General features: G+C 36.5%; 1 protein-coding gene and 1 long non-coding RNA gene across 3 annotated transcripts; one reads left to right on the top strand and one right to left on the bottom strand.

Annotated features, from left to right (window-relative positions):
- Positions 236–1,621, bottom strand: LOC104709775. Its single transcript, XM_010426336.1, has 2 exons — positions 1,064–1,621; positions 236–964 (listed from the first exon to the last, which is right to left on the bottom strand). Exons 1-2 carry the CDS (start codon positions 1,619–1,621, stop codon positions 236–238), a joined length of 1,287 nt encoding a protein of 428 aa, XP_010424638.1.
- Positions 8,188–9,971, top strand: LOC104699348. 2 transcript variants are annotated; one of them, XR_753359.1, is made up of 5 exons: positions 8,188–8,396; positions 8,719–8,937; positions 9,017–9,139; positions 9,213–9,497; positions 9,571–9,971. It is a non-coding gene; the product is annotated as an uncharacterized LOC104699348 (long non-coding RNA). The 2 variants fall into 2 exon arrangements; XR_753358.2 differs by having other exon boundaries at positions 8,189–8,396; positions 9,213–9,463.

The raw sequence follows: 10,186 nt of genomic DNA, 5'->3' as shown, positions 1-10,186 counted from the left end.
TTCATCTCAAACTCATCTATACTTCCCTAATAAAGGCCTGCCCAACACGAACATGAAAGAAAAATATCAAAACTACAAGGAAAATAAAACTTATGTACAATGATACCTTTGGGACTTCCTCCCTAGTGAGCTTGTTTAAAGTCACTAAGCTTTGACTTTTGATGCCTTCTCAGGCTTGGTTTGGAGACCAAGGAGATGATGGGATCCTCCCTGGTGTAACTTGATCAATGTGAAGCTAATTCTTAATCACTTCACCCTTTAAACTTGAACCGTGTTTCTGCTTAAGCTTGAATCTTGGCCTTGCTTTCTTCAATGACCTCTTGTTGATCTGAAGCTGAAGATCCTTCACCAAGCTAGTCAAATCTTGAACTGAACCCTTGAGATTTTCATCTGATTTCTCATGAGAAGAGAACTTAGTCCTTGAAGTTTCCACTTCACTTGAGACTCCATGATCTCTCTTGTCTTTAAGAGCAAAAGGCTGACCTATAGAAGGCAAGTTGGTTGGGTTGTTGATATCAAATTTCATGATCAAACTCTCAGCTATGTTCAAGGTTATCAACCCTTTCTTAGCATCAATTACAGCTCCAGCAGTGGCTAGGAATGGTCTTCCTAGGATGATAGAGTCTTCCAACTCCTTATCCATGTCTATAATGAGGAAATCACTGGGAATTCTAGCCTTGCCTATCTTGACTAGGAAATTCTCCAACTTACCAACCACATCCTTATGTGATCCATCAGCTAGACATAAGTAGAGGTTACCGGGCTTGAAGTCAGTATGCCCAAGCTTCTGTGCAATGGAGTAGGGCATTACATTGATAGATGCCCCTAGGTCACACAAGTATTTGTTGAAATGCAAGTAGCTAAAAGAGCAAGGCAAATCAAATGGACCTGGGTCTTCAAGTTTGGTTGGAATGATGGCTCCTTCAAACTCTTCAAGATCCTTCTTATCCTGATTTTGAGCCTTCTGTTGTTATATCTCAAGTAGCATGCCTTGGTAGAGAGGATATGGAGCATACTGTTCCAAAGCAGGTCCCCTCTTTTCTTCTTTGTATTGAATGACTACCTCTTCTTTCAAAGCCATCAATTCCTTCTTTTCAATTATTTCCCTGAGTTCCTTCAGTTTTTGTTCCTTGAAACACCCTGGGAATGGTAGAGGAGGCTTGTAAGCAGGAGGGATGTATCTAACAGGTTTAACAGCTTCTTCGGGATCAGCTCGATAAGTCACTCGATCATGTACTGGATCGTGTGTCAGGTCGAGTGTACGGTCAAGTGGTACTCCGGTTTCTGTTTTCTGTGTAAAACTTTCACTCTGAGATTTGCCTTGTGATAGATCCTCCCTAGCTTGAACCTCACTGTCCTCAGTGTCAATTTCCTTATAGAACTGGATAGCTTTAGCTGTGAACTCCCTTGGATTTTGAACAGCCTTACTAGGTAGCTGGTTTGGCTTAGGAGCTGATGTAGAAGCAATGTTTCTCTCCATGAACTTGACTTTTGAATTCAAGCTCTCAAACTTAATATTCAGATCATTGTAAGAACAATCCAGCCTCTGATTAAGCTCAACCAACTTCTTTGCTGTCTCAAGCTGCCCATTTGCCTGTCCAAGTAACATCTTCTGCATCATAGCTCTTAGATCTTGTTTCTGGCTTTGGTTAGTCTGAAACCCTGGTGGGGGACATATTGAAGCCTGTAAACCTTGGTGTTGCTGCTTGGGCACATAATTGTTATGTTGTTGGGGCTGTTGAGCTGGATATACTTGGTCTTATGGGTTTGCCACATTAGTACTTCTGTAGGACAGATTATTGTTCTTAAACTGGTTGTAAGGCTTGAAACCACCTTGGTTTTGTACATAACACAGCTCAGCCATGTCATTCTCCCCAGCTTGAACTGTTGTATCTTCATCAGCAAGAAAGTGAATGTTTGTCTGATGACTAAGGAGAATCTTGTCTAACTTGTCATGCACAGTCTTCAAATATTTCTTGTACTTCTCATCCTAGGCAGGTTCAACAAATCTGATAGTCCTATCATAGTCTTCATTATAGTTCCCATCTGATTGAGCCAAGTTTTCTACCAGTTCCCATCCTTCATCCACATGTTTGTTGAGAAAGTTCCCATTTTATGCATTGTCCAACAACATTCTGATCTTTGGTAGAACTCCTCTGTACAATGTGCTAAGTAAGGACTCATTACTAAACCCATGATGAGGACATTGAGTTTGGTAGCCTTTGAATCTTTCCCATGCTTCACAAAAAGTCCCATTATTCTTCTGGGCAAAACTTGATATCTCATTCCTCAGTCTAGCAGTCCTTGCATTACAGAAGAACTTGGCCAGGAAAGCCTTTTTGCAGCCATCCCAGGTTGTGATTGTTCCTGTTGGTAAAGTCTTCTCCCACAAATGAGCTTTGTCTCCAAGTGAAAATGGGAAGAGTCTGAGCTTGAAACTGTCTTCACTTACTCCATTAATCTTGGTCAGGCCACATAACCTATCAAACTCATTAAGATGGTCTAAGGGATCCTCCATAGGCAGACCATGGAACTTGTTTGACTGTATCATAGTAATCAACCCATTCTTTATCTCAAAATTATTATTTGCTACTACAGGTGGGACAATTCCAGCCCTTTGTGTGTGGGTGTTTGGAGCATCACCAGCTCCAATCTGTCTTGGTCTCTGCATAGGTGGATCCATGATCAGCTGTTGTTCTTGTTTCTGAAGGATTTTGGTTCTCTGTTGCCTTAAACCCCTTGGTAAACGGTTGATGTGCTCAATGTATCTCTCAAGGTTCTTGTTTCCTTTCGACCTGGTTTGCATGTACTGATCCGATCACCTACTCGAACTGACAGACGGTCGAGCACAAACTTGAGTTGAGGATCGAACTGAATGAAACTAGAAGAATGACTGAATCCGGCTTGGTGACTCGATCGATCACTCATACGTGCAGACGGTCGAGTGCTGGGTCAAGTTGGTACATGAAACACAAAACAACCAAGCAGATGAAGATTCAAGTCAGTAATGATCAAGTGTAACAATAGAACTTAATCTTAAACTTGTGTAAATCAAGACTGTCACAAACAACTACTCAAATGGCAACAACACCAAATTGAAACATGTTTTTTCTCTGGGTTTGAATATACTTATGAATGTATGAATGATGCAATCAGACAACAGACACAAGCTAAGACCCTAAGATGTATGATCAGGTGGGATGAAAGAGGTTTCAATTACTCTTATGCAGTTGCAGTATAAGAGATGTCAATCCATAATGAGTATGATGCAAGCAGTCAAGATGTAAACACTTATTTAAGTTAAGCTAAGTATGAAAATGGTTTTGATGTAACAGTTGTTGACAGAAATGTAAATGCAGAATATAAATTACTAAGATAAAAGACTAAATGCAAGATAATAACTGAAACTAAGATATGTAATGAAACAGGAATGAAACTAGAAAGATGCATGACATAAAGTAAGAACTTGGAAATGGACTCAAGCATGCACTCGATCGTATGCTCGATCGAGTACAGGGTCGAGTGGAAAGCTACGAAGAACAAAGATCAAACTTAACAATCAAACAGAGCATAACGAAAGTAGATCAAACAGAAAGCGGATAAAAGTAATCAAATAGAGAAATCAATAACACAGAAGGTCCTAGGGATGGATTCATGGGCTGGACTTGAGCTATACTAATTTAAACTGATCAACAAACCTCAATCAACAGTGAGCTATCTCTGGATAATGATCCTCTAATACTTGTTAATCCATTCTCATGACAATAACAATCAAGCTTAGATACTCCTAGATCTAGTTCTCACTAGCCATTGCGTATAAAAGCAGGCATAAAGATCCAGATCATCACATGCCAAATCTAGAAGAGATATTTAAACAATCAAGCTTGATCAGTCTAAACGACCATAACTCTCATCCAGCCTAATCCATCCGTAAGATCGTAACACACTACTCAGATGAACAACACATGATGAACAAAATCATAAACCCAGAAATCAATGAAACTTGCATGATTAGAAAGATAAGATGAAGATCTACAACTTTGTTCAAAGAAATAAACTTAGATTCTCAATACCCAAAAAGTTACAGAAGCAACAAAGTATGAAAATCTAGAGAAAAAGCTTAAAAATGGCTGATGATGTAAACTTAAAAGCTAAAATCCCAAAAAGGGTAAATACTAGGTTTTCTGATATTTTATCTCTCTAAAGTGGCTTGTCAGCAGCCATAGAGTACAAGGGGTATATATAGAAAAGTAGGGAAGCCCTAAAATGGCTACAGGACGAAATAAAGAGGCGGCTCGGTTGACTCGACCATGTGCTCGGTCGAGTGCATGGTCGAGTCAGGTCTTCTTCTGCTCCTTTCAGTTGGTCGAGTCCCTCTCAACACACGGTCGAGTGGACTTCCTGACCTTGACTCTCCTCTGCTCTATCTCCTTTGTCTGCTTCTCTTGATGGCTTCACTCTCCCTCAACACTTATCCATGCTCCATTGGGTCCTAAATCACCTGTTTATGCAAGAAACAATGCAATGCAATGCAAATCAACTCTAATGCATAAACAACCCTAAAAATACTCAATGATGACCTAACAAGCTAGTGAATCATGCAAAATGTGTTAAAAACTAAGGTAAAACAAGGTAAAATATGTGAACATCACTTACAATCTACCACCATCGTTGTGCATGCGTCGAGAGTTTTGTTCCTCTCAGTTTTTGTTCCTGGTCCATAACATCCAAAGAGGTCACTTGATATCTTCCTCCATCCATTGGTTTATGAGTTGCAAACGTTATGGGAGCACAATGTTGAAGCATATTATGTATTAACTCAACAAAATTTTCCGATGCGAGCGGCATTAATGTGGACCATAAGCGATTTTCCAGCATATGTATGTTATCTTGATGGACCACTAACAGACGATTATCATGTTCGTATTGTCAAGATAACACATATGCATTCCAATTAAAGAACGGACACAAGACATATTGGTTTGATTGTCACCAAAGATTTCTACCACCTGATCAATCTTATCGTCGTTCAATAAATTTGTTTAAGAAGAATAAGAAAGTGTATGATGATCCACCTCCTGTTATAGATGGTGAGACTACGTTGACTCAGTTTAGAGATTTTGGAGCAGCAAGGACTCCTAACGTCAGTGATAAAGGACATGATCCTGTTGACGGTGCTGGTGTTAATCACAATTGGCATAAACAGAGCATTCTTTTTGATTTTCCACATTGGAAAGACCTTTTGTTAAAGCATAATCTTGATGTCATGCACACTGAGAAGAACTTATTTGACAACCTCATGAACACCGTCCTAAACATTCCAAGGAAGACAAAGGAAAATTTGAAGTCTAGATTAGACTTGCCAGATATTTGCTCTACGGCTGAGCTTAAGATAATGGCAAACGAGAGATGCCTAGTTCCGATATATCGATTAAATACGGCTTCAAAGGTGGCTTTTTTCAACTGGATTACCCGTAGAGTGAAGTTTCTTGACGGTTACACATCTAACTTGCGTAATTAAGTTGAAATTAGAGAAGAAAAATTTATAGAATGAAGAGTCATGATTGTCATGTTGTTATGCAGCGACTTCTTCCATTTGCTTTTGCCAATCCTCTAGCAACAAATGTGCACGAAGCAATTGTAGGTACATTTTAGTTGTTAACGATGAACATATTTTCTATCTATTAATAATTAATAGGAATTGGTGCTTTCTTTCGGGACTTATCCACAAGAACACTTACTGTTGACGATATCCACAATTTGGACAAAATATACCCATTCTTCTTTGAAATCTTGAGAAGATATTTCCACCGTCTTGTTTTGATGTTATGGAACATCTACCTATTCATCTACTGCGAGAAGCACCACTTGGTGGTGTGTTCAATATCGATGGATGTATCCTCTTGAGCGGTACATGTTTCACCTAAAGAAAAAAGTTAAAATTTTAAGCAAAGTCGAGGGTTCTATTGTGGCACAAAGCATTAATGAAGAAGGCTCACACTTTGGGGAATATTACTTATCTTCGCAAGTTCGTGCAAGGAGTCGACATCCTTCTCGTCATGACGATGAGGAACCAACATATCCCATATATGTTTCATGCTTGTTTACTCAAATTGGCCACCTTAGTGGAAAATGGAAGAATTTTAAAATTTATACTCACTTGCACATGTATATTCTCACCAACTGTGAGGATATTCTTGAATATGAGAGGTATGTATTAAAAACATGCTTATGTATATAAAATTAAATTGTTTTCAAATAAATAATTTGATTAGTATTAAATAATTTTGTTTTACAGGATTTACATGGCTGTAATACGCTCCTACTATCCAGAATATACAGAGGATAAACTTGAGCAGCTTAAAGAGAAGGATTTCGTTTCTTGGTTGCAATTTTATGTAAGTTATATAAGTAACTTTTATAATTAATAGAAAATGATATATTGATTAATTATTCTAAAATATTTATAGGTATCAGATGAAATTTCAAAAGGTCAATCATTTCCAACATGGTTAGTAGAGATCTCTAATGGACCAAACTACATTGCAACGGCGTACCCGAGATATTGCACTAGAGGGTATGCTTCTACTAGGATTCATGATGATGGAGATAGGAGGACAACAATTAATTCTTGTATATCTATTAAAGCCGACGATGTTGTGTACTACGGTATCCTTAAAAATAATGGAAATTAGCTATCCAGGAATGTTGAACCTAAGGTTGCACTTGTGTTGAATGGTACGATCCCACAATTGGTGATGACATATGAGGTGACCAATTTGGTATTACATCAATAAATTCAGTACGAAGGTTATTAAAATATGACCCTTTTATTCTTGCATCACAAGCGACCAGGTATGCTCATTTCTTAACATTCAATTAGAAAAGCATCATTATATAATATATATAACTAATCATTTTTCATTACTTGTTACAGGTATGCTACTTAAACTATCCTCGAGTTACAAACTTGAACGACCCATGGATCATAGTTACGTCGGTAAACCCAAGAGGTCAAGTATATGGAGTTGCAGCTCACAATCCTTTGCATGCAAGCGAATGTTGTCAGATGGCTTCGGTTGAACATTCCCTTAAAGTTGATATTGTGGTTGACTTCGCCTTGTACGGAGATGAAGCAGTGCATTCAGGGTCAGAGGAAGCAATTGGAGAATTTGAGGATGATACAAACTCAATTTCTTCTGATTATTCAACAGACTCAGAGTTGAAAATAAATGTTAATTTTATATAGTATTGAATAAAAATTAAAGATCAAACACTATATGGTATTGTATGTTTTATAATAAATTAATTAATTTCATTATAAAAGATTTATTTAATGATAAGAGAAATGAAAATGTACATACAGTATATAATTATAAATAAATAATGAGATCTAACAAAAAAAATTAAAAACGAATTTGACAATATATTACTAAATAAATTATAAAGATTCTGGATAACAAAATTCAATTTAAAAAATATTAAAAATTTAATAATTTGAAATCTAACAAAACACATCATTAATTTTTTTTTTAATAAATTAGGTCTAACAAAACACTACATGCCAATTGAGTTTGTCAAATAAAATTGAAATATAAATATATAAAACCTGAAAAAATCATATTTTTTTGATAATCTGTCGGGAAATCCCGACAGATCCTCGACAGCCCTAAGAATTTTCTCGGAGTTATGAATTCAACTGCATTTAACACGTGTTTTAAACTCCATCGGAAAACCATCAGCCATTGGGGATATACCAATAGATTACCGATAGATTTAGGATATGAAACTTTATAACTTAACACATTCACAAACACTATTTCTTATGTCTTAAAACACTTATAATCGGTTTTGGTCTATTATATTACTATGAGTTTAAATTTTCAAAATTTAACATGATATCATCATAAGTGTTTCTATATACACATAGTTTTTTTTAATGGAACAGATTTGCAAGCTATGTAGTATACTTATTGTAATGCTAATTGAGTAATAAAGATATTTTTCTAACTATATATGAAGTTTTTTGAACTTTTTTCATAGATCCATCGGGAAACTGTCAGGAGTAATGAAAAATTAAAAAAAATTCTGTCAGGATTCCGTTGGATAAAACACAAAATTTACCCCGGGAAATAATTTTCCCAAATCTTTTGGATATTTCGGGAAGGATTATTTAATTCTTTTGGGTTACTTAGCTTAAACCACAAAAACCTTTCACCTTCTCTTTCATTTCCACCGACGCACTTCTTCTTCCTCACCCCAAATTTTTTCTTCACCATTTTACTTCTTCTTTTTCCCATATCTCCCTCTTTCTCTCTTCTAAACCCCAGATTTTGTTTCTCATATCAACCACAACCACTCAACTATGAAAGATTTTTAGCCTTTTTCTCAACTATGTAAGATTTGGAATTTGCAATGTTTGGTTTTGAGTATCTGTGGCTTATTCAAAAAGTAAAGATTTTGGGTTCAAATATGTAAGATTAGGTGTTCGTTATGTTAGATTAAGGGGTTGTTAGGTTAGATACTATGATTTGCTTTTTTAATTTTTAAGAATTGGGTAAAAGTTTAGTTTTCCTAAAATTAAAAATCAGATATATTGTTGATGTTATATATCTGTTTACTTGATCTATTAGTTACAATTTATATGGGTATTCAGTTGATCTTTTATTGAGTTTTTGGATTTTTGTATAACTGTAATATTTCGTTTTTTACACAAAGGGACTATGAAGCATATTGTTCTCGTGGAAACCGCTCCACCCAATACTGACAAGAACCGAGTGGTTGTGGGTCTGAGATTCAAACCCCCTCTAGAAGAGTCTCGGGATCGCCTACAACTGCCTCACCTCCTATCCTAATGACCATTGAGGATTTCGTTTCTCAACCGGGACGAGAACTTATCTCAAAACTCCATCCCAACTACATCAGAGATTCTACATGGTAAATGTCAAACTTTTTATATAATTATGATTTCTTATTATTATTTTTGTTATATATATCAAACTTTTGCATGTTTGAGGCATCTGGAAACGACATTAGCAAATCTCTAAATCGGATGATGTATGGACTCCTCAAAGAACCTTATGAAATATACTCGTCAATGCCAAGTGATGACCGTGACCTTTGGTTGAAACAGTTTGCGGTAATACTACATGGTTTCAAGAGTTATTTTCTTTAATGGCAAGTTTAATTTAACATACATTTTAATCTTGTAGCAAGATTTTAACTGGGAGCCACAAATGACATCTAGAGTCTGTCGAGAGTTTGACAAAGAGACAGCGACTCAATATTACAACATGTTAAGTGAGTGGAAGCGCGGAGAAACTCCAAAGGGAATAAACGACAAGGTGTACAAAGGGTTGCAAGAGTAGTGGGCACATCCCAAGACAAACAAAACTTCTACCCAGAAATCTAAAAACCGGAATAGCAATCGAGGTGGCAAAGTGTGAGCAACGCACAATGCCAGGTAAACAAGCTTCTATACCTCTGGACTACAACTTGTAAGTTTTCAACATTTTGTAGCATAATTCAAAACTTAACTTCAGTAAGTTAAAACTAAAATTCTTTTTACAGACTAAAAGAGATGGTGTGGCTTCTAATCACTTAACATTGATGGAAGACACCCACGCCAACAAAAAGACCAAGCTAATTCAAGACCCTTTAGCTAAGGAAGTGATTGGCAATTCTTGTAAGAGGATGGAGGGGTTTAGTTTATCCCAACCTTCAGTCGATGGAAATGGCTTACCAACACCAATCCCTGTCGACATGATTAACCAATTCGTTCTTGAGTTCTTTACTTTTTGATTCAAATTATTTTTTGCTTATGATTCTTTTTATATATTTTGTTCGAATTGTTCTAAATTTCAGAAAACTCTCCAAACCAAGGGTCGAATCTTTGGATTAGGAAAAGTTGCAAAAAGACTTCGTACTTGTTTATCATCTTCATCACTAATATATGATCGTGATGTTTAACTTGTGCAAGCCCTCCAAGAGAAAGATGACCATATCGAAGTTCTTGAAAAGATGATGGAAACATAGAATGAGAGGAACAAGCTGAGAGATGAGGAGCTTGCTTCGTTCATGGCAGAGATGCGATCAAAGTTCTCCGTGAATTCAAGTTCTTAGATATATAAGAATTTATGAATTTAAATATTATTAACTAATTAGTAATTGGTGTCAAAAAAAAAAG

The sequence above is a fragment of the Camelina sativa genome, chromosome 1 (assembly GCF_000633955.1).
Source record: "Camelina sativa cultivar DH55 chromosome 1, Cs, whole genome shotgun sequence".
Lineage (NCBI taxonomy): Eukaryota > Viridiplantae > Streptophyta > Magnoliopsida > Brassicales > Brassicaceae > Camelina > Camelina sativa.
The sequence above is the reverse complement of the archived record's forward strand: the minus strand, read 5'-3'. Positions and strand labels throughout refer to the sequence as shown.